Below are 24,825 nucleotides of genomic sequence, written 5' to 3'. Positions count from 1 at the left end.
CATAATCAAACTTGTGGAAGAGATTACTAACTGTATTGAAAAAATAAATTCATCATTGGAATCTTTAGAGATCTACAGAAAGCCTTTGATAAGATTGACCATCATATTTTACTGAATACATTGGTAAAGTATGGAATCAGAGGATTAACACAAAACTGGTTAAAGAGCTACCTGGAAGATAGACAGCAGTTTGTACAGATTGGTAATAATAAATCTAAAAATAGGAATATCATATGCGGAGTACTGTACCTCAAGGTTAAATTCTGGACCAACTCTGTTTTTACTTTATATTAATGATTTTTGCAAATTATCACAAATTATGAAATTCATACTTTTTGCAGAAGATACCAACATTTTATGTTCAGGGCAGAACTTATAGAAAATTTTATGTGAAATAACTCAGGAATTTTACAAGTTAAAATATTTGTTTAATAGGAACAAAGTGTCATTGACTCTAAAAAAGACTACATTTATGCTGTTTAGGAGAGAGAGTAAGGAAGTGCCAGTGCAAATAATTATTAATGATACACCAATTAAGAAAGTGCAAAAACATGTGTTTTTGGGTGTAGTTATTGATGATAAGCTTTGTTTGAAATCCCAAATACATTATTTGCGTTCAAAAGTGGCTAAATGTGTTGGAGTGATGAAAAGATGTAGATCGATGCTTAATCAATCCACCTTATTTATTTAGCATCATTCCTTCATTATGGCATATTTGAATTACTGTATAGAAGTGTGGGGAAATTGTTACAAAACAAATTTGAATCCTTTAGCTATACTCCAAAAGCGATCCATCAAATTTGTTCACAAAGTTAAATATAATGAGCACACCAATCCACTTTTTCTTATTACATTTAATTTAAAATTACAGGATTTGGTAGATTTAAAACTGCCCAAATCATGTATAAAGCATCAATAAATTCTCTGCCAACTAATATTCAATCTTTGTTTCAAAACAGAGATGCTGTTAATAAATATAAATTGAGAGGAACCAACAAATATTATCAACCTAAAATAAGGACAACCCTAAAATCGATGTGTATCTCAGTAAAGGGTGTCAAACTCTGGAACAGTTTATCAGAGGATATGAAAACTTGTAAAAATCTTTTTCATTTTAAAGGTATGTTTAAAAGATACTAAATGAATAAGTACCAATGTAACAATGATGAGTATGTGTATTCTTCTAGACTGTTGAACAATCAGTAACAATGGGGGGAAAAAAAAGAATGGGAGAAGAGAGGAGGGAAAGGTAAAAAGGAAAAAATAATAAGTATCATGTTTATATATGTGTTGTTGGTTGATTTTGTTCTTGTATCTTTTTTTCATTTGAGGCATCTTGTTTCCTTCTTCCTTTTTTATATGGGGTGTGGTGTGTGGTCGGAGTATTTGGGCATGTCTGTCTGTCTGTCTGGTGTTTCTCATATGTTTGCGTTATAATGTCAAATTGTTTAATCTTGTTGTTTTGTTGTTACGAGTGTTGTTGAGTGGGGGTTTGGTATAAGTATAAGCTTCTTCCATTCTCCTTTCAAATCCTATCTTCCAAGTCGTGTGTAGACTTATTTTTTTCATTTAATGGAAATTTTGATTTGATTAGAAATAAATTGGGTACTACTAATGCACGCTATACTATAGTGTTGTTTTCTATCAGAGCCAAACATGCATCAGTGTGTCTGCTCCATATCAGCTTGAAGGTCTCTTCTTGTTTGTTTGGCTCCTGGCAGTGAAGTGTGTTGTCAGATTGAGGCCTCGCCTCTGTGGTGATGCATGTGCTCTTGTGCTATAGAGATGGGGGCATTTGCTTTGCCAAAAACATGACCTACATGCAATAAAAATACAAAATGAAGGATTTAAAAGATAGTGTCATGCTGTTTAATTAAGCTGTTTAAAGTGATGGCCCGCTCCATTGCTGTTACCAAGTATCTTCTGGTTGGTTAACTCTGACTCTTTTTCTGCATGGCTAATGAGCTAAGTCAGGTGTGTGAGAGTGTTACACATAGTTCAAAGTAAAACATGTATAGCATTATACTTCCACTATAGTTGCATCTTTTTTTTACACTGCTTATAACAACAATAGACAAGAGACAAAAACTCCCAGTGTCCAGCAGATCCTGGCTAGTTGGCATTAAAAACACTTTTTTGAGAAGCAGCTTTGTGGCAGATCCTCATTCATTGTCCATCAATCTGGTGTCAGTAAAATAGCTGAAAAAACCCCAAAACATCCAAAATATTGAATAGGAATAGTAAAAGTAAACTGCATCCACTGTTGCTTGTTAGTATACAAAAATCTTTAACGGGAAATGACTGTTCAACAGTCAAATACGCACTTGTTGGCCTTCTTGAAATATTCAAGAATTTGACGTTTTTTTTTCAGAACACTATATAAATTTTAGTTTTTCAGCTAAATTAAAATCAAATCTGCTTTTGTGCACATGGTTATAATTCCAGCTAGACTTGCACAATAAATCACAAATTTAGCATTATCGCAATATCGAGCTGTGCAATACGCATATTGCAAAAAAAAAAGGGGTAAAAATTGCAATAATGGTTATGCTTATGGCAGCTTGAAGTATTTAACGAATCAAATAAATCCAATAATGCATTTGACCATTCAGATTGACCGCTTCACATTATTGACCAATCTGCCCTTTTATGTTAAATGCTCACATCCTATGTAGACTAGGTTCATTGAGAGTATAATTTAAGTTATGTTGACTCCTATTTGAATTAAGCTGTTGCAGTGAAATGAAAATGATGTTTTGGGTTGTTTTACTATTTGTTCCTGTATCGCAAGTTGTATTGTCATGGCAATATTGATCACTAATATCGCAAATCGCTACTTTTCCTCATATCGTGCAGCCCTACTTTCCAGCCTACATATGATTCTGCCTTGTTGCCATGCAACAACCCATCAAGTTTGTGCCAGCATTTGTGTCAGGATTAAACTGAACTGACTATGTTTACATGTAACCCATAGGGAACAGAGAGCATATTCTGGGCAAGGTAATTTTCAGAAGTGTTGTCTACATGTGTTGCAACAACACAGAGTTTCTGAAAATATTTTGAATACACTTCAAGTGGCCAAAGCATCATTGTTGTTTTTTTATGTCATTGCATGTTATGTAATTTTTGCAAAACAGATGTCCAGATGTCTTTAAAGAAAGAAGCAAGAAAATATGCAACGGCATATTGACACTAGAAAACTCTACAGTATTAAAGTACTAGTACTGCAAGTAAATTCCTTGAATATTTACTTCAGAAAATGTGTTTTCTTGATATAAAATTGTTATGACCAAGTTTCTAAAAAAACAAAACATCAGTGAGAGCATTGAGGATGAAATGTGGCTGGATCTTCCAGCATGACAATGATCCCAAACACATCGCCCGGGCACAGAAAAAACATTTCTAAGGTTCTGGAGGGGACTAATCTTTCTATGGACCTTAACCTCAGTCAGTGTCGCCCAGCAACAGCCCCAAAACATCACAGCTCTTGAGAAGATCTGCATGGAAGAATAGACCAAAATAGCATCTATAGTGCAAACCTGCTAAAGACCTACAGGAAACATTTGACAACCAGGGTTACATGACAAAGTATTTTCTGTTCCATCATACAAAAATATTCTTTAAAAATAAGACAATGGGATTTTCTAGATTCTGTTTTTCTTCATTTTTTGACATTCTAACAGTTTAAATTACATAATGAGCATCACAGGTTTTACTTCTCTTTTTTAGCGAGACAACTTGCAGAATCGGGGACTGCCGAATACTGCTTGACTGTACCTGCTGAGCTTTAGCTGCAAACTGCATTTTATGTATTGGTGCCAACATTTTTTGCAAATTTCTGTCAAAGTCCAGTTATTCTTAGTTTTCTTTATTGCTGTTTTTCATAGGCTGTTGCACTATATGTTCACTAAAACCTTCCCAGTGAAACTGCAAGATCAGCAGCAGCAGCCTCAGAGAATTTGTCCATAAATATGATTTATTGAAAGGTCAAAATGTAGAGTTCCTTCACTGATCTCTTTAATAATTCAGAGTAAAAGGTTCTGATATTTGACCAATGCATCTCGAAGTCAAAGTCAAGCAGGAAAACTTTTTTAGCAGATCTTTAAGATCTGATAAAATTAAAATTACTTTTCTTCCAAATTAGATCCACCATGCACTGTATTTGTTTTTAATATATCATTTATTCTAATATAATCTACAAATGTATTTTTAAGAATCATCAGTTATTACTGTAAATCCCCATGTTTCTTGTTGAGCATCAGGTCCATTATACTTGGAGCTTAGTTCCTTAGAAAAAAAGAGAAAACTTTTTAATATTGATTCTTGATGGGGTTTGGAATGGTTTTAAAATACATAGTGCATGACTGTGAAGCCTTTCAGAGGTGAGGTTTTCAGAGGTTTAGAGAAAACTTTTTAATATTGATTTTAATAATTGATAATATTGATTCTTGATGGGGTTTGGAAGGTTTTTAAAATACATAGTGCATGACTGTGGAGCCTTTCAGAGGTGAACTCTTAGCATTGGCTAATTGTAATTTCATGTCTGTGTAACTTATTGGTTTCATGAGACGTAAAGCTATTCAGCTACTTTTCCGGCTATTTTCTAAACCTGGAGGAGGTTAAAACACACATAGCTGGTCTTTTGCTTCAGTTTGCTCAAGCCAAGAGTCTGTTCAAAGTTGGAAACAAAACAGTGAGACATTTGACTACTCGGCCTGTCGTTCTTCGCACAAAAGTCCACAAAACAATCTCAGTGTGATTTCACCCCCGGGTTTGCTGTTAGTTTAAGTGAAATCACACGTTTACATTCTTCTGTAGTTGGTCTGGAGGCCCACGATCTCGCTGCTGGCCCCTTCTCATTGGCTCTGGCTACTGCTTGCAGTCATTCCTAATGACTGTCGGTTGCCTGCATGGTTTGGCTGGACTGGAGCAATGCGAGGCTGCAGACAGTCAGGAGGAGGGTTGGAGGTCTGCTGATGCAGCTAGACTCCACCTCCTTTTCCAATGTCTTCATGCTGCCTCCCCCAACAGAAGAGCCATTTCCCACAGCAACATGAGCGTGCTCTCTGTGCCAAATCCTGCCATGGAGAAGTAGGGAGACTAAACTGGAATGCTGTGGGCTGTGCACAAAGTGAGTGTGCACCACAGCCTTTGTGTGTCTCAGCCCTCACAGCTCAGCCTCTTTGTGGTGATGCTGCCAGATGACAGGCCTTTTTATTGGACCCTGTGAGACTGAGGCTTTCTGAGGTGGCTGCATGTTAAACAGTTATTGGCTAGCTTGTTATTCTTAAAGAGATAGATTGGTTTGAACAAACACCAAATGGCTGCATGTCTTTGAATATCAATGTTTTATCAGTAATTGCTTTAAATTAAATTAAATATCAGTCAGTAAAGTCCACGGTTAAACTTATTTTAAGCTTAATTTACACATTTTAAGGAGTATTATTCTAGTTTAAGAAGATGACAATCTGAGCATCAAGGAATCAACAGAAAAAAAAGGAAAAAAAACAATGGTTAGAACATTACTGTGCTGTAAAGGAGAGGCCAGACAGTTCTATGTATTTATGTCGGACAGGTTAAGTTTCGCACTGACCTGTTTGGTCTGCACCAGTGTTTTATTCTGTGTATGCTCTGCTGCCACTGGGCATTTTTGTCATTCATTTTTATTTCATTTATTCATTTCTAGAGAACATTCCACCACCAGCCAAGGATAAAGTGCTGTACACAAGGAAAGGGGAATACAATATATAAGAGAATAAAATACATAAAAACAGATTTAAAACAGAGATTGAACCCAACATACTAAAAGGCAACTAGGCAGATACTACGGCGCGATGGTGGAGGAACAGTTTGGCTTTAAAACTCTCCAAGAGTGTAACCTCTCTATAGCTGGTGGGATTTCATTCCAGAGTTTGGGAGCCAGCACAGCGAACGCATGGTCCCCTGGAACTTACATTTGGTTCTCGGAACCAGTAACACACACTGGTCCGCAGAGTGCAAGGACCTAAGGGGAGAATATTTTAAAAGCACACTAGAAAGGTAAGAAGGTGCAGTACCTGCCAACGAATTCAAAACAAAAACAAGAATTTTAATGAAAATCAAATATTGCACAGGCAGCCAGTATAATAAGATCAGAATTGGGGCTATGTGATCAGACTTCTATCTACAGTAAACCCTTGTTTTTCGCGGGGGTTACATTCCAAAAAGAACCCGTGATAGGCAAAATCCGTGAAGTAGAAACCTTTATTTATACAATTAAATACTCTATTATACATTGAAAAGAAAGAACAAACCATTTTACGGGCTCAAGTATTTGTTTCACAAATCAAAGTACTTTAGAAACGTTTTTTTCAACAAATGACTTCTGTACTATACTGTCAAATAATAATTTGAATCATCAATGTGAACAGAAGGCTTCAAATTGCGGAGATTAGCCCCGCCCACCGCGACGCGAGTAATTGGATTAAACGGGAGAAAATTTAAAATGAAAAAAAAATACAAAGTACAGTCGGACAAATAGTGACTCAGGTGTATTTCACTGGTATTCAGACTGAGCCGCTGCATCCTGACTCATCTCTTCAGTGTTTTCCTCTTATGAAGCCCGCGGTGCAGCTGTTTTTGTTCGGGAGAAGAACATAGTGATAAGCAGTTGTTGTTGCTCTTTTTCTATGGGTTTTAGAGAAACTCGAAATTGCAAGAGAATTTGCACGTACGTAATGTAAATTTGGCAAGCTGTTTTACGTATGTGTACACTTTAAACGGCAACGTTATTGTGGCACAGGTAGAGAATAAGTGGAGTGACTTTTTAGCCAATCAGAATGCAGAACACAATGCACGATGCAACACCGTGAAAAGTAAACCGCGTTATAGCAAGGGATCACTGTACCACAAACAAATCTGGCTGCTGCATTTTGAACCAGCTGCAGCCTTGCTATTGAAACCTAAGGCAAGCCAGCATATAAAGAGCTGCAATAATTTAGCATGGACAACACAAAAGCATGTGTCACAATTTCAAGATTTGACTTGGATAAAAAGCACTTTATCCTGGCCAAAATGTTGCAGCTGAAAAAGCAGGACCTGGTTACAGCATTTATTTGGAGGTCCAGTTTCAAGGTAGCATCAAGTTTCACACCTAGATTAGAGGCCACAGACTGTTCATTTCGCCCACCTCCCCTCTGGAAATGCTAAGTTGGATTGAATTTTGCGACACTATTCGCAGGGTGGATGTTAAAATAAAATTGCAATCCCCTCTTTGCATTTTCGTTTTAATTATGACACAGAATAAGCGGTAAAAGTAGAATTAAAGTAGAAAATGAAAAAGCATTTTGAAGTATTGATTTTTCATTTAAATTTTGAGTCATTTGATGCAGTTACATTTTTAAAATGAAACAGCATTTCTGTTAATCCCTTTTAATTGTCAAATTAGACATTTCTAAATGAATTTTGCTACACATTTCCCAGAGAACTTTTTGAAAATGAAATGACAAATACCATTTTCTTTATCATTTTAATTAAGTGACAGAATAAGCAGTGTTGAAGAAGAAAATGAAAAAGCATTGTGGCGGATTGCTTTTTTATCCGCAATCCGCCACAATGTGTATTTTTCATTTTGAAAATAAAAAAGCATTTCTGGTTTTGACTTTTATTTTTAATTATGCTACAGAATCGCTTCCATAGAGATCAAGACCATGTTCCATTCGACCATTGGGGAAAAACACAATTACTTCACTTTTTGTTTCATTAAGCCCAAGAAAGTTAGCCAACATCCACGACCTAACCTCATCAAGGCAGTCAGTTATTGCCTGAACTGTGCAGTCAAGACCCTTGTGTATAGGGACATAGATTTGGCAGTCGTTGCCATAAAGATGGAAATCCACCCTGTGCTTACGAAGAAGCATTCTCAGTGGGAGCATGTAAATAGAGAAAATCATTGAGCCCAGAACCGACCCCTGAAGGACTCCCCACCTCAGGGGGGTAACACTTAGATGAGTGAGGGCCCATGCTAATACTGAAAGGCCTGTCTGTGAGATAAGACCTTATCCACTGTAGAGCTTCACCAGAAAGCCCCATCCAGTGTTCCAGCCGACCAATCAAGATCTTGTGATCAATTGTGTCAAAAGCTGCTGATAGATCCAATAATAAAAGAACCACCAGATGCCCTGCATCAAACATCATTAAAACATTTTTAAAGAACGGTCTCTGTTTTATGTCCAGGCCTAAACCCCAGCTGGAAAAGTTCCAGGATCCTATGCGCATTCAACCAACTGTTTGTGCACAATGTTCTCGAGGACTTTAGCACAGAAATGTCGGTTAGAAATTAGCCTATAGTTTAAAAACTGTGCAGCATCCAGCCCTTGTTTTTTCAACAGTGTTCTCACTGCCACTTGTTTAAAATTAAGTGGAACCTGACTGGAAGCATGTATTCATTATGGTTAAAACAGCTGGAGCTATCACTGCAAACACTTTCTGAAATAACCTGGCAGTTAAAACATCCAAAGAACCAGCTGGTTTTAGACTTAATACTAACTTTTCTAGTTCAGTCAGGAATACCAGAAGGAATTAAGCATGTGTAAGAGAAGAACCTAATACTGGCAGTTTGGCCATGAAAAATACACAAAATACAGATGTGAACGCTCACTTAGACCATGGAGGAGACAAAACAAACCTTGTTCTGGTTGTTCACTTGCAAGGGAATCCTGGTGCGATTCACAACAGTGAAAATGCAGACACTTGAGATAACCGTTGAAATTAACCTCCCAGAGAGGCAGAAAACAGCCCAGAAGGTTAATTGAAGGAAATCCAAATTTTAGAAAGATTAAAAAATGTCTTGTGGTTGAACATGGTTTTATGAGTAGCTGAAGGTGCTTATTAACATGTGAACGGTCCCATTTTCTTCTTTGTGTCTGTTTTTGTCTTGAGGGTCAGTGGTCACTGCTGGTGATACTGACCCCATATGACCAGCCGGCGTAACTGCATGGATGCATGTAGTTTAATGTTTTCATATCAACAAGGGGACTGACAAAATAAAAGTCCTCCAAACCTTCATTTAGGTCATTGCATTTTCTTTTAATATATTATTATATATTATATTAGTATCCAGGAGAACCCAGCCAGTCTAATCTGATCCAGTATTAATTTTCTGTTTAATGTCTTTTACTTTGCAGATGACAGCAGTGGAAATGGTGTGGGTGTATTATCGGAGCGGGCTCAGCTGCCCGGACATATTGAGGTAAGTGGTCTGTGGCTTTTCTACAAAAGAAGAGAGTTGCCAGCAGTTTCTTGGCAGCTGAACATTATAAATGTGGACTTTTGTTGTGTGAGGGATTTAAAAAAAAATGTTAAAAAGTATACCCCAGAGTATGATTCTCATGTGATGCACAGTTTTTTTGTCACAGAAAATGTAGTGCAATGTCTGTTTCATAATTAACTGCAGTTTCTCTATTATAGTTGCACTGTAGCTACAGATGTGCTACATTTCAGCTTTAGCTGTGCCTGTTATCTTGTGTTATGGTTATCTTTGCTTCATTTTTCATTACCAAAAACCCTCTGGTATTGTACTTGATCCCGTTTAACTGAGCCTCTTATGACTCGCAGCTGTGATTCCTGAGTCACAGGACTCTTCCCACAGATTCTGACAGGAACACAAACAAGTTGTTGCTGCTTAGACAGGAAACTGTTCTCCTGTCCGTCTCCTACTAATGGTTCAGAAATCAATAACACTGATTATATTTCGACTCAAAGGTTTTTGTTTGGTTTTAATTGAAGCTATTACTTTTGTCTCTGTATGGTTACAGTAAATAACACTTAAAAGTCTTCTGGCCGTCAGTGGATCCATCAGTGCTGCCTGGGTGTGTGGGTGTCAGCCGGACTCTAAAACAGTGTCAGACTCTGATAAACAGGCAGGGTGGGGTTTAGCAGAGTTAAAGCATTCTTCAACAACACCTTCAGCTTCTGTTAACAAAAATCATCTGATTAGAAAAAAAAAGAATGTTCATAGATCAAGTGAATAACCCAAAAAGGAAAAATACAAGGCACAGCCATAGAATGTGTGAAGATTTGTCGAAAAAAGTAAAAATGATGAAAGAATATTTAATCATCTGTTTACCTACTCAATTCATCCACTTTAAAAATAATTTAATGAGATAAAATCAAGAGGACCCTTTTGAGCAAACTATTAAACAAAAGATAAAAATGAAGCCTGCACTGTTTTGGGAGACAGTATGAAATGCTGGTGTTAAATAGCAGCATATACACAAAGATTATAGAATAAATGTTTTCAATTTGCCAGCTTAGACTACAGACTAAGGTTAGGTATATTTTATTTGCAATACAATTAATAGTTTGTCATTTTGAACTTCTCTGGCCTTCATTAATGTTTTACTCTGTAATGATAAACTGCAACAGCTATATTATTCTGGCTGATGTGGATTGTCTGCAGTCAGATACGATCTTATTTCCGGTGTTTTATGTATGCCTGATGCTTTTGTAGTTACGTTTTGGTTTTGTCAGTGTCACTTTCGTTCCGTCTATGTGTGTTTTGCCAGCTCCTTTCACGTAGAAAGTTTTAAACTCACAAATGTAACTGTTGCTCATTCAGACAGATAAGCTACAGCCCACCAGGGACACTGTGTTCTTCAGGGATGGAGTGCGCAGGATCGACTTTGTGTTGTCCTACGTCGACGATAAAGATGAGAAGAAACAGGTGAGTCTAACAGAAAATCGGTGCCTTTTTTCCTCCTTCCTTTAATTTTTTTTTTTCAAGGCTTCTCCTTAAAGCAAAGAAAAGTGTGAAGGAGATGACACTAAAGCATGAAACTAGAAAGAGGAAGTATGTTTCAGCATATTTCTTTGAAAGAATCTCTGAAAGCACTGCACAAACCAGCTACCAGTTACTAAAAAACAATTCTATTTTTAACTGCTGAAAGACATTGCAATAATGTAAACTCCTAATGCTGACACAAATGAGAAGTGGGTAAAAAAATCAGGTGATAATGGATCATTTATGGAAGACTGAAAGGAGAAGGAAGCACAGTGTACTGCAGCTGCTTTGGTGTTCTCTCTTTTGTAGTCTTTATTAAATATTCATGGGGGAATGTACGGTATTCATTTTTCTGAAGCTCTTGTTTCTCAGCGTGGCTATTTCGGAACTGTTTTATCCCCTGACCTTTACTATTAATGGGATCATTTTAAAGTGACATACAGTAAAATGTGATTTCAGTGCTACAATGCTTTGTTTAAACGGACAAAAAATGTTTATAAAAAGGCTCAAGGTCCAGATCCTGGATGTCCTTGAGAACCACACAGCTGCTGTTTGCTTAAGTCTTGTGCTCACAGCTCATCTCTGTCGCCCCCATGTGGCAGAAAAGCAGTTGCGCTAAATATTACTTCCTTCTTATTGATTTAATCTGAAAATCAATGTCACCTCTTTGTTGATAACAATGTTTATAGTAAAATAACGTTATTTAAAAAAAGATTTAAGGTCATGCACGAGCATTAAACCTTTGGAATTTTAGATACTACATTTTTTTGTCACGACGAGTGCAAGTTTAGAGCCGATGCTGATTCACAACCTTTTACCTACATTGGTGCTGTTGCTTTTTAGAGAAAAAAAAAAAAAAGATCTGGTCTGTTGGCTTTAGTCATGCTCTTTTTACACAACACTTATTTCATATCTGTGACATAAGTCCCAGGCCAAAACACAGACATGGTGGAAGTATAAGGAAAGGTTCTTCTGGTCTTCACCTTTCAGCTTGTCCCGTCAAAACAGCTTTCACTCATCCGCACAGACGGTTTGGCAGAGGCTTTTACCCCAATGCCCCTTATGACACAACCCTGTATTTTATCCCGGCTGAGGACTGACACAGACCCAGACTTAGGCCCCCTTGTGGCCAGATAGTTCAGCAATAGCATGAAGGGTCTTTCCCAAGGACCCACGCTGGAGGAAGCTCATTACACCCTCTTGGGAATTGAACCCTGATTTTCCAAGGTCAGCCCCACATGCAGTCAACTGAGCCATCCAGCCGCTACTGCACAATCTTCTGGTTATTACATTTTATAACCTAAATGGGAGGAAATCCAGGGTCAGTCAGAACAATAGGAAGGTCAATAATAAAACGGTTTCCACCAATTCAACTGCTTCAAATAAATCAAACCCTTGTTTATAAAAAGGTTTTGTGTCAGCTTCCCTTTAGGCACAAAGCATTATAAAAAATTACCCAAACAAAGGAAATGTCTGCGTTCTAATTAAAATTTAAATGAATTTACCGTAAGTGTTCTTTTATTATTTTTTATAAAGCTTTAGTATTTGCTTTGTTAGAAATAAAATACAAATGAGATCTCTGGGTTATAACTCTTGTTTGATTTGACTATTTTGTCAATTTGGATCATAGGTTTCAGCCTCTGCTTCCTTAAAAAAAACTTCCCTGAATGAACTGAAAATCCTACCCTCTTTTATCTCAAAAGCCTTAGCTCACTCTTTTGAGTCTTGGAAAAGTGGGAGAAACACATGAACTGAAGAGCATGAAGTTCAGTACCTTCAGGTGCGGCAATCCCAAAAATCCAAACAGTGACTGTGTTCATTTTTTTTGTCTTACTCCACAGGAGAGAAGAAGGGCCTTTGAAGCCAACCTAGAGAAAACAGGACTCCAGTTGGAGACTGAAGACAAATCAGTAAGAAGTTTAGCCAAAGATCAACTACGCCATCTAGTGGATAGTCTGCCACATCAATTTAGGAAACATCACACTTTTTTAAATTAAAAAAAACTGCATCTGAAGAAACTTTGCATTAAGTTTTTGTTTAATAATTGTTTCTTCATCAGGACTCCAAAGACCAAAAGACATATTTCTTGAAGATTCACGCTCCGTGGGATGTTCTGGCCACTTATGCGGATGTGTTGAAGATAAAAGTTCCCTTCAGGGAGAGTGACATCCCTCATGGTCAGGATGTCCCGCTGGAGTGGCTCTCGCGTCCTTTCCGCCTGCCCGATGACATCATCCGCCCACAATGTGACTATTTCACATACCCCTTTGACAAGAACAAGACAGACTTCTTTCTTATTGAAGACAAAGACACATTCTTCCCACCATCCACTAGAAACAGAATTGTAAGTATCCACAAAGTGGTGCTGGTTACTTTATGCGCAAAGAGACATTATATTAAGCCACAGAGACTAGTACTGATTTGCACGTCGTCTCTAAAAATACGTCCTGTTTTCCTTTTTGGCTTTGAGGTCTTCTACATTCTGGCTCGTTGTCCATATTACGCTGAGGGTCGGAAGGACTGGGAGAAGACCGGAATCAAGCGGTTACTAAGCAACGGGACCTTCAACGCAGCCTTCCCACTTCATGATGTGAGATAGTCCGACAGCAGCCTTAGAGACACAACTCAAGTCTTTATCTTTTGCAGTTAAGTCAAGTGCATAACTAGCATTTGTTGTGTCAGTACTGCCACACGCGTAACACAACCACAATGATGATGTCTCAAAGATCGATTAAAAATAAAAGATTGTTTACTAGTCCTAAAGCTCTCTAGTTAGAGAATCTGAGACTTATCTGAAGCTCATGTCCAAGACGCCACCTCTGGGCTTTTGTTTGCAGTGTCGATACTGGAAGAAGGCGAGGAAAGACGACGGCGAGAGCGAGCGCTACAACCTGTACAAGCACTGGGCCAGGTTCCTCTGTTTTTACAAGGAGCAGCCTCTGAACCTCATTCGGTGAGTCGAAACCGGCGCCGTGTCTTTGCTATTCTTTCCTGATATTTCACGTTGCATCTGAAACTCTTCTGTTGAAAATTCTGAATCATTTATTGTTCTGTTCTCCGTCTTTGTTGCAGGAAGTACTATGGGGAAAAGATTGGGATCTACTTTGCCTGGCTGGGCTTCTACACAGAGATGCTCTTCTTTGCAGCCGTCATGGGCCTTATATGTTTCACCTATGGAGTCCTCAGCTATGATGATAACATATCAAGGTTAGTGTTGCGCTGAACCTTTTTTCTTCAATGATTTGTGATCTTCACTGGTGTCTATGGATTACATGAAATCCTCTTCACCTTTATCCACCTTTGTCATGGTAGGGAGGACACGTCAATAAGGGTGGGTTCATAGGATAGCACAAGGGTTAATATAATTATTTCCCCTGGCTCTTCGCTCCCAGAGGTTGTGGTTTGTCTTGATGCAGAGAAAGCCTTCGACAGAGTCGTGTGGAGCTTCCTTTATTCCGTACTGGCCAAATTCGGATTGGGTGGGGCGTTTGTCGACTGGGTTAAGCTTCTATACTCTTCTCTGTTTGTACTAATGGCATCATTTTCCCCTCCTTTTTCCTGCACCGTGGCACCAGACAAGGGTGCCCTCTTTCCCCCCTGCTTTTTATTTTGTTAATAGAACCTCTAACAATATGGTTACGCTCTGAACTAGCCTTTGAACGGTTTGGCACCATCCATAAGGTCTCACTTTATGCGGATGACCTTTTGCTGTATGTTGCTGACCCTGTGAACTAATTTCCAGCCATACTTAACATCTTACAGAATTACAGTGCAGCATCCGGCTATAAACTCAATTATCAGAAGAGTGAACTTTTTCCCATTAATGATCTCACCACAGCACTCAACCCTGCAATCTTGCCATTTCGATGGTCAACTAACGGTTTCTGTTACCTCTGCGTTCAGGTTACGCTCTCCTTGTCGGTGCTATTTTGTAAAAATTTCACCTCCCTGATTGAACAATTGAAAGGGATTTTGCCCACTGGTCAACACTTCCCCTCTCACTGGCAGGTCGCGTGAGCCTGGTAAAGATGGTTGTCCTCCCAAAGTTTTTATATTTATTTTAACATCTCCCAATCCTCCTGAATAAATCCTTTTTTGATAGACTGGACAGACTTATTTCAACCCTTTTGTGGGACGGCAAGCCGCCACATATTCGTAAGTCTGTGTTACAATCCCCTAGAGACAAAGGAGGACTGGCTCTCCCAGATTTTTGGCATTATTACTGGGCAGCCAATCTACAGAAACTTTTATTTTGGATGACTGACGAGGAGGATTCAATGCCGAGTTGGGTAACGTTGGAAAGAAGGTCTTTGCAAGTCTCATTGCGTTCTGTTTTGTGTTCGCATCTTCCTCCTTCGTACTTTCCTAACAACCCAGTGATTTCCACCTCCTTGAAAATTTGGAATCAATTCAGGAAGCAGTTAGGTCTCGTTGGCAGTACTGTCCTGACATCTGTTTTTAAAAATTGTGCACTTGAACCATCTACTGTAAAACCGACCTGGCTTTTAAAATCTGGCACACAAAAGGAATCAAATCTGTAGCTGATCTCTACACAAATGGCAACTTTTCATCATTTGACCAACTTTCACTTAAATACGGCATTCCTAAGAATCCCCTGTTTCGTTTCTTTCAGGTTCGTAACTTTGTTAAGAAACTGTTTCCTCACTTCTTAAACCGTCTCCCAGAAACACTGTTAGACTCTCTTCTCTCTGTTGACCCTGTGTGTAAAGGTTGTATATCAGTTTTATAGAAACTCATTTGGCTCTCTACTTCAACATCAACCAACGCTGTTGGCTGCTAAGGAGGAAAGTCTTAATTTTAAGTTAACAGAACAAGTCTGGAAATCTGTGTTATCCCTTGTTTACTATTCATCTATTTGTGCTCGCCATAGATTACTTCAATGTAAAGTTGTGTACAGGGTTCATTATACCAATTCAAAACTTGCCAAGATTTATCCTTCTGTTGCTGATGCCTGTTGCTGATGTCAAAAGTCCCCTGCTAACCGCGTTTACATGTTCTGGTCATGTCCTTAGCTCAAACAATTCTGGTTCTGTGTTTAATGTGTTAACGGGAGCTTATACCTATCACATTTCACCTAACCCGATCACTGCAATATTTGGAGTGTCCCCAGATGATGCTGTACCAGGCACGATGAAACGGGCTCTGGCTTTTACCACTCTACTGGCCCGTCGTCTGATTTGACTTAAATGGAAAGACTCCCGTCCCCCTTCGACAATTCCTCTCGCTCCGTCACGTGATTTATAATCTTAAACTTGAGAAACTTCGGTTCTCACTTGGAGGCTCAATTAAATCATTTCAGGCCACCTGGAATCCCTTTCTACAACTTGTCAGCACCATGGTCTTGCCTTCTGATTACAACTGAACTCTACCCATGTTTTCTACTAATTTTTCCTAAAATTGCACTTGTACTAAAAATTACCTATTTTTCTTTATTATTATTATTATTATTTATTTTTTGGTGTTGTTCTATTTTATTTTATTTATTTTTGTATGTGTTTTTTTTTTGGCCAAGGAAATGAGGGAGGGTTTTGGGAAGGGAAGATGGGAGGGCTGGCTGGGTCATGTAGATTGGGTTGGGGGATGGATAGAATGGGAGGGGAAAAGGGGTTGGGGAGGACTGTGACATTCTTTGATTGCTCTCGTTGTTTTCATAATTGTAACTGCTTTGCACTGGAATGTCTGTTTGAAAATGTTCAGTAAACAAAGATGGAAAAAAAAAAGAAGAAACATCTTCCGGTGAAGTGCACCCTCATGTGTGTTCAGACCCATAGCAATAATGCTGATAAAAATGAATTATTAGAGAGACTCAGGGGAAAATAAATGTTTTTCTTTATAGCAAAGAAATCTGTGATCCTGATATTGGCGGCAGCATCGTCATGTGTCCTCTTTGCGATAAGAAGTGCCCTTTTTGGAAGCTCAACTCCACCTGCCTCTCTTCCTGGGTAATTATTCTTGATTTAAAGACAAAAGAAAAATTTGTAACCTATAATAGGGAGAAATGTTTCAACTTGGTATACTCTTAATTTTTCCTGAAAATTTGAAACAATATATCCTACTTTTGGTCTTCTTCTGGCAGCAATCCCATCTGTTTGATAATGAAGGAACGGTTTTCTTTGCCATATTTATGGGGATTTGGGGTAAGTTTTATTTCACTTGTGAAATATTATTTTTACACTGAAACTCAACTTAATGCAAGACCACAGAGGGCAGAAAATGTGTGTTTTTGTTTTTTTAGAACAAAACTAGATGTATGTTGCTAAATAGTAATGTGCATCTGTTAAAACTCTGACAGTGACTCTATTTCTGGAGATCTGGAAGCGGCGTCAGGCTCGACTGGAGTACCAGTGGGACCTGGTTGACTTCGAGGAGGAGCAGCAGCAGCTTCAAATCCGCCCAGAGTTTGAGATCAAATGCACCAAAAGGAGAATCAACAAGATCACGCAGGTGCCTCCGAACCTCCTGTCAGACGTGGTGTTTATTAAATTCCTTGTGATTCCTGCATGCTCACAGAAACGCTGCATTTATGATTCATCTTTCAGGAAAGTGAGCCATATCTTCCCTTTAGCAGCAAATGTGCTCGCTTCTCATTGTCTGCAACCACAGTTCTCCTCTGGGTGAGTGATGGGCAACTCTGCAATGTTCCTGTTTGCCTCGTCATGCACCTTCAACACCCTGTTTCTGCTCCCCTCCAGATCTCTCTCATCGTGGCCTGCATCATTGGTGTCATTGCTTACAGACTGGCTGTGTACGCAGCCTTTGCAAGCATCATCAAAGACCCTCTGAGGAAAATCCAGCTGGTGGGCAGATTCATCACTCCACAGCTGGCAACTTCCGTCACTGCTTCCTGCATTAACTTTGCCATCATCATGATCCTGAACTTCTTTTATGAGAAGGTGGCCGTGTGGATTACTGACATGGGTGAGAGGATTTCATTGGAAAATCTCATAAAAACGTTTTCTTACTTGTTGACTCTCAGATGTTGACTCCTAACACGAGGTTTAAATGCTTTCCGATCGTGCAGAAATCCCCAAAACTCACCTGGAGTACGAGAACAAGCTGACAATGAAGATGTTTCTCTTCCAGTTTGTCAACTATTACTCCTCCTGCTTCTATGTTGCCTTCTTCAAAGGCAAGTTTGTGGGTTATCCTGGTGCATACTCCTACATGTTGGGCAATCTGACCAAACTGAGGAATGAGGAGGTGAGTTTTTTTTGTGAGTTTGTTTGTGTGATACGGAAACAAGCATGTAGCTTTTTGTTAAAGACCCACTCCAATGAAAATGGTGTTTTAAACATGTGCTTGTGGCATTTTTCTAATTATGGAGGACATACAAGCTTATATGCATTTCTGTAGTTAAATCATTGTGAATCAGGAGCAGATGAAAAGACGCTATTTCAAAAGGATTGTATTTGTTAAATTCGCTGGGCAGGCCACAAGCTCCCTGCTCCAGTCTGATGCAGACAACTAGATCCATGTACACCTTTTTTTTCCTGGTCTGAGCTGGCATCTGGTTTAAAACTGTATGGCTAAAAAGCTCTGATATTGCCTCGCCATTTTTGCTGCACTGGTAACGTTAGGTTGGGGGTGAGAGGGGCTGTAAACTAGCAGGAGAGCGTGTAAACAGATAATTTAGTTATGGGTGATGGGAAGGGGGAGCAGGGCTGTTCCAGCAGTCTTACCCACAACTCGGAGGCAAATATCTAATGAAATACTGCCAGTCTGCAGAATCTATAAAAGGACACAGTTTCTTTTAATTTGGCTAAAAAAAACATAATTAAAAGACCAATGGAAACTCTTTCACAATAGAAAAAAAGATGATTGGAGTGGGACTTTAAGCGAAACTTTAAAATCTGCTGCAGGAATCCAGTATTTTGACTAAAAGTCAAACTCTCTCTGTCCCAGTGTGACCCTGGAGGCTGTCTGATAGAGCTGACCACACAGCTGGTGATCGTCATGGCCGGGAAGCAGTTGTGGGGAAACGTTCAGGAGGCTTTGCTGCCGTGAGTTCTTTCCAAAAACCTTTTCTCGTGCACCATCAGTTGCTGAATCTTACATTTGTAAATAAAAAAATGAGTACTGAAGGTGATTAGGAAAGGTAAATGGAAAAGGGAAGCTTTTGTAATCCATCTTTTTCCAACTCAGTATTTGGGTGTGTCTGCATCCTTCTACTCACACAAACACTATAGCAAACACTATAGCAGGGGTGTTCAAACTTTTTAAAAAGAGGGCAAGATTTTGTGATGTAAAAATGTTTGAGGGTCAACCAATTAGCCTGCATTCTTTAAACCTTTCATGTCAGGAGCCTACAGGCCATTAGAAATTTGAATGCGGGCCCTGTTTGGCCTACAGGTCAGACTTTTGACATCCCTGCACAATTGGACAAAAAACAAGTTTGCTCCAGCACTTATAGAACACAGCAGAGGCAGGGTGGCAGTTTAAGCCCTGTAAATTATTGGTTTGTCTTCCGTGAAGCTTCTTTTGATTGAAAAAAACATTTTCTTACAGTTTAATCTCTAATCCTTTATTTTATGCACTGCAAAAATCACACATCCTCTTCCAAACATTTTATTCTGATTTTAGGTCATTGTATTTTTTTTTATAACTTAGGAGGAAAAATTGTTTACTGAAATAAAATGACTTATTGGTAAATAAATTCTGAATAATTTTTACTTAAATCAAAACTAACAAATTTACCTAAAGGAAAATCACATTGGCAGATTTATTAACTTTTTGCAAGCTGATTGATTTATTTTTGCTTTTGTTAAAGATTTGTTTTGCATTTTACAAGTAAAGCTTTTTAATCTTCAGGATGCAGAATCAAATAATAGGTTACCTGTTAATATCAATGTGAAATGGACAAATCCATCTAAAAATATTCTTATTAGGAAATAACTGTTTATTTGATTATTGAGTGACCCATAACAGGGAAGAGCATGAAAGTTCTATTAAATAAAGAATAATGTGACTAAAAGCAAAGAAACTGAACACAAAAGCATCACATGAAGGTCTGATAGTGAACAAAAAAGAATCTATGACCCTGAAAACCTTCAAAAATATGAACAAAACAGAAACAGCTTAGAAACTTCCCCCTGCGATGATGCTGCACCACCCATCAAAGGTCTTATTGGCAGCAAAGTCAAAAGCATGGGCATTTTTCTGAACTGATGGATTTTACTTCGAAAATATTAACCCAAGTACTCTTGCATATCCAAACAGATATTTGTAATAGATATTCCTAAGTAGAAAAATAGACCTTATAGATTCTTTATAATCAGAAGATTTCAGTTTCTACGAAATGTTGCATCTTCCTGTAACCACAATAAGGACATTTCTAAAAGCCAGAAATGATGGATTTCAAATTAGCTTTCAAAAAGTCTTGTCATCTGAATACTTGAGAGTTGCCATGTTAAAATCACATTTTCACATAAATGTTATATTTGTCTAATATTGGAAGTCTCTTAGTCGGATCAATGTCTCTCTTGACATCAGCAAGTCCAAAAGAAACTTCAGATCCTAAAAAACAGTTTAGGATGTGTGTGATGATGCACAGACAGCAGTAAAATACAGAATGTGTTTTTAACTCTTGAATCTGCTGCTATTTTCAAATAAAGTTAATCAATAAAGATAAAAATGATTGTACAAGTCTGTTCATGAAGTATTTTTTTATTTTTGACAGATTGATGCGAAACTGGTGGAGCAGCAGGAAAGGACGACACAATCCAGAGAACCATTACAGCCGATGGGAGCAGGATTATGTTCTGCAGAACTTCAGCCAGCTGGGCCTGTTCTACGAGTACCTGGAGATGGGTGAGATATAGTTCAGCTCTGTGGGCTTTGGGGTTTCTCGAATGAGTCCAAAAGTCACAGCTTGCACATTGATGTTTAAGCATCTTTTTCTGTCTGAATACTCAGTGATCCAGTTTGGCTTCATCACTCTGTTCGTGGCCTCCTTCCCTTTGGCTCCACTCCTGGCTCTTTTCAACAACATCCTTGAAATCAGGGTGGATGCTTGGAAGTTCACCACACAGTTCAGGCGACCGGTGGCCTCCAAGGCCAGAAATATTGGTGCCTGGCAGGAGATCCTTAACGCTGTGGCCATTTTGTCCGTTGTCACCAACGTGAGTTTGTCCTTTTAAGCTAATAAAGTACGTATAACTATAGAAATATAAACATTTGCTTAGAAATGTCATATTTGTTCTGGTTTCAGGCTTTTATCATGGCGTTCACCTCAGACATGATCCCCCGCATGGTGTACCTCTATGTTCTTAGCAAAGACCGCAGCATGAGTGGCTATGTCAACAGCAGCCTATCAATATACAACATTTCGCAGATACATCCTCAAAATATGCCAGAAGAGAGGTGGTATGATAACTCCACCACCACCTGCAGGTATGGAAAATGAAGTGTGTCTGCCTCCAACTTCTTTTAAGTCCCTTTACTGCTCCTGTCCCTGTGTTTACCTGAACTTAAGTTAATCAGACATCAAACTGTTTTTCCAGCCTCCCCTGATTGCTTCCATGTATCAAGAAAGAGAAATGACCCTATGTATGGAATTTAGACATGACTTTGCATCAGTTTTAGCATTTTCTGGCTTTCAAATTGTTCTTCACTGTCTGTGTTGAGCTTGTGATTTAATCATAGTTTTGGAAACATCTCAAATGTTTCTCTTTTTTACATTCTTTAGACTGTATTACTCCAGGCCTCTTAGCCCTTGTGCTATCTTAGATGACCCCACCCTTACTTTGACGTGTTCTCCCTACCATGACAAAGGTGGATAAAGGTGGAAAGATTTCATGTAATCCATGGACACCAGTGAAGATCACAAATCATTGAAGAAAAAAGGTTTAGAGCACTGTCTAGTGGGTCTAGATGACCCAACTCCCAACATTTAAGTGCCGAGGATAGCACAAGGGTTAATGAGTTTAGTTTCAGAGTCTGACAGATGGGAACATAATTATTTGATGCCACGTTTTGTACAGATACAGAGACTACCGTAACCCTCCTGGCCACCAGAGGGAGTATGATCACAACATGCAGTTCTGGCACATCCTGGCAGCCAAAATGGCCTTCATTATTATCATGGAAGTAAGCTGTTTCCTCACTTCCTGCTCGACATTGTGTTCAGAGTGAGTGTAAGCTCTTCATGTTTGTGCTCCTCCTGTAATGCAGCATGTGGTCTTCGTGGTGAAGTTCTTTGTGGCGTGGATGATCCCAGACGTCCCCTCGGACGTGAAGGCGCGGATTAAACGAGAGCGCTACCTGATCCAGGAGTACCTGCACAATTACGAGGTGGAGAGACTCAAAATGCAGCTGAGCGCCAGCTTCATCACGGAGCCATGTTCGGAGATGACCCTAACGTCCGACAAGCAGGAGATGCTGTCTGAGTGCCTGTAGCCTGTTATGTAACTAACCAAACAAAGAAGACAAGTCTGGGAGTTTTCCTCAAAGGGCTTGAACCTGTCATCTAAAAGTGCTAATTATTTGTGTTTCAACACTTGCCAAAATATGCATCAGAAGAAAAATGTAGCACTAACTTTTTTTTAAATTTAGGTCTGATTTCTGAAGCTTAAAAAAGGGATGGCGTGAACCAAGCAGTGTGAATGCAGCCTCCTACTCTCTTGGTGTCTTCAAACTGACTTTAGTCTCCGTATGTCTCTTCTGTTCTGTCAAGAAACGCAGTTTGAAAAGCAAAAACTGACTTCACAGAGCTGAAAGAGTTTTACAGTCAGAATCTTATCTCTGTAATGATTTACTAACATCCTGCATGAACAATCACAATCAAATGAAGGTGTTTGCATATCTGGACCAAACTGATTTTGTTTCGTTTTACAACCATAGTGGAGGAATTTAGGCTGATGTTGTGTCTTTGTGTGCGCTTTATCATATTTTGGTTTAGACTTTGTTCTGTGGATATAAAGAAGTGAGAACTTCCCTTTGGTGAAAAAAAACCTCCTTTATTTTGCTGAAATGCATGCAACAAGCTGCAAGTCACTGTAAAGCTGTAGTTTACAACAAGGGTGAGGAATCCAGGTCTCCAGAGCCGGTGTGTCTGCATGTTTTCCAGATAGCTTTGCCTTTACTCACGGCTCGTTTCCTGGATCAGGTGTGTTCAGCCAATCAGATCACACCTAAACAGGATATGTTAAAAAAAACTAACAAGAATTCAGTCTTCACCCCTTGTTTATAAAAATATCAAGTTGTTGTAAATATCAAGAATTATGTATTTAAAGATATTTGTTTAATTATTCATTTATTGATTTGCTTCTGCTTTGCAGCCTAATTGATTTGCAAACATATTTTCTATTAGATTTTCATCTCAAATTCTACTTTTTGTATTTGTCATCTCTGTGTTTTTAAGCAAAAACATCACAGTTTCTTAAATTTTTTTATTTTAAAGATTTTATTTCAAACTTGAATTATGTTACTGGACCACAACAGTACAATTTATACAATCTATATCTGTATAGTGAGTGGATTATTCCGAAAAAAGGACTTGTTAATCTTCCACTAGTTATTCTCTAATCTGTAATTTACTATGTAAATTAAAGTCTACACCTCAGCAGGATTTCTTTTGACAGTCAAAATAGTCAAAATCAAAACTGACTTAAATCTCAGGATAAAACATTGTCTTCATTAGTTGTCATTAAATATTTGCAGATTGAATGTTACCCACTAAACGCACGATGATCTGCCCAACAAACCATCGCCTTAAATATCTGTGTTTTACTTGTTTTTATATGTATTTCTAAAGAGCAATGTACAAGCTGGAAGCATTTTTCTATTCTTTATTGCTGCTTTGTCATTTGTAATGTCTTAAGTTGTTTGAGTATATAAATATTTTGTTGCTTCCTGACAGAAAGAGAAAATATTTAAAGCTGTTCATTCGAATAAAATCAGGAGAAAAACACTGTTCCGTGTATGTATTTATTAGTAAAGTTATTATTATTACAGTTCATGCAGCATCATGGAATTTGCTTCCCAGGGGGCGGAATGAACCTCATCCAGTGTGGGTCCTTGGGCAAGACCCCTCACTACTGCCTAACTACTGTGTGTAGCTTCAAAGGCGACCCTCTGGGTCTCCCTGTGCCAGTCCCCAGCCCAGAGAAAATACAGGGTTGTGTCAGGAAGGGCATCCAGCGTAAAACTCTGCCAAACCACCTATCCGGATCTGTAAAAGCAGATTCGCTGTGGCGAGCCCTGAAGGGATAGGCCTAAAGATGAACAACAGCATGCAGCATCATGGAAGTCGTGGTGCAGCATTTTTATGTTTGTCCAGGCATTGTTTAATGTTTAAATTTCTGAGTCTTTATAGGCTAAAAATAATTTGGTTTTCTGTTTTTAGAAATGTCTTGCGAAATAAATCGATGTTAATGTATGAGTAGTTTGTCAAATGATGAGGGGGCGATATTCCACCCATCTTCTATGGTTGCTTAATCCTGTGCAGGGCTTTCTTGCAGTGAGGCGACAGTGCTAACCACCATCCCACCATGCAGTATTATGAGATGACACTGTTGTAGATCTAAAAAAACAATGTGGGACTAGGTTGGACATTATTTCAATCCTGGGAACAGGTCTGGAAGTGGTACAAATATATATTCATTTGCATAGCTCCTGTGAATGCACTGATGAAGGGTTAAAACATTTTGTGAACTTAGGTCCTTGTATGTTTGCAGAAAAATTGTCTTGACATTTGTGTGAAAAGTTTAGTTTGCAGAAATCTATTGAAAAATCAATATTAAAATGAGTGAAACAAAATGATAAAAACTGCTTGTTTTGCGTTCGGGATTGGGAGGAAACAGCTGAAATTGCATGAGGTGCACTAAATATTTGAAAGAGCTGCACAGCTTTGCGTAGATAAACAACAGAGGTTAAATCCCTTGCTTTTAAAAATATAGTCTGTAATCACACTAGAATGCTCGGGTCATTTTAATTTTAAAAAAGGCATTTACAACAATTTAATTTCTTTTAAATAATGATTAATTTACCATTCAACTGATGTTTTAAAAACATACACAAGATCAATATTATAATTTATGTGGCTCTAA

The 24,825-nt window shown here is 38.5% G+C and overlaps 1 protein-coding gene across 2 annotated transcripts in view; it reads left to right on the top strand.

Annotated features, from left to right (window-relative positions):
• Positions 1-23,690, top strand: part of LOC101167353 (anoctamin-5) — a 29,015-nt gene extending 5,325 nt beyond the window's left edge. For both annotated transcript variants that reach the window (XM_004067123.4, XM_011489726.3), the window contains 19 exons: positions 9,165-9,229; positions 10,598-10,702; positions 12,601-12,669; positions 12,819-13,103; positions 13,230-13,349; positions 13,597-13,712; positions 13,832-13,966; positions 16,617-16,722; positions 16,857-16,917; positions 17,073-17,224; positions 17,320-17,394; positions 17,473-17,698; positions 17,802-17,980; positions 18,683-18,780; positions 20,457-20,587; positions 20,693-20,898; positions 20,988-21,169; positions 21,760-21,865; positions 21,950-23,690. In XM_004067123.4, coding sequence (XP_004067171.1) covers positions 9,165-9,229; positions 10,598-10,702; positions 12,601-12,669; positions 12,819-13,103; positions 13,230-13,349; positions 13,597-13,712; positions 13,832-13,966; positions 16,617-16,722; positions 16,857-16,917; positions 17,073-17,224; positions 17,320-17,394; positions 17,473-17,698; positions 17,802-17,980; positions 18,683-18,780; positions 20,457-20,587; positions 20,693-20,898; positions 20,988-21,169; positions 21,760-21,865; positions 21,950-22,174 — 2,642 coding nt within the window. In that variant the 3' untranslated portion in view covers positions 22,175-23,690. The remainder of the gene's footprint in view (positions 1-9,164; positions 9,230-10,597; positions 10,703-12,600; positions 12,670-12,818; positions 13,104-13,229; positions 13,350-13,596; positions 13,713-13,831; positions 13,967-16,616; positions 16,723-16,856; positions 16,918-17,072; positions 17,225-17,319; positions 17,395-17,472; positions 17,699-17,801; positions 17,981-18,682; positions 18,781-20,456; positions 20,588-20,692; positions 20,899-20,987; positions 21,170-21,759; positions 21,866-21,949) is intronic.
• The last annotated feature ends 1,135 nt before the right edge of the window (positions 23,691-24,825 follow it).

Source organism: Oryzias latipes, chromosome 3 (assembly GCF_002234675.1).
Source record: "Oryzias latipes chromosome 3, ASM223467v1".
NCBI lineage: Eukaryota > Metazoa > Chordata > Actinopteri > Beloniformes > Adrianichthyidae > Oryzias > Oryzias latipes.
Note: the sequence above shows the minus strand (reverse complement) of the source record. Positions and strands in the feature narration are given on the sequence as shown.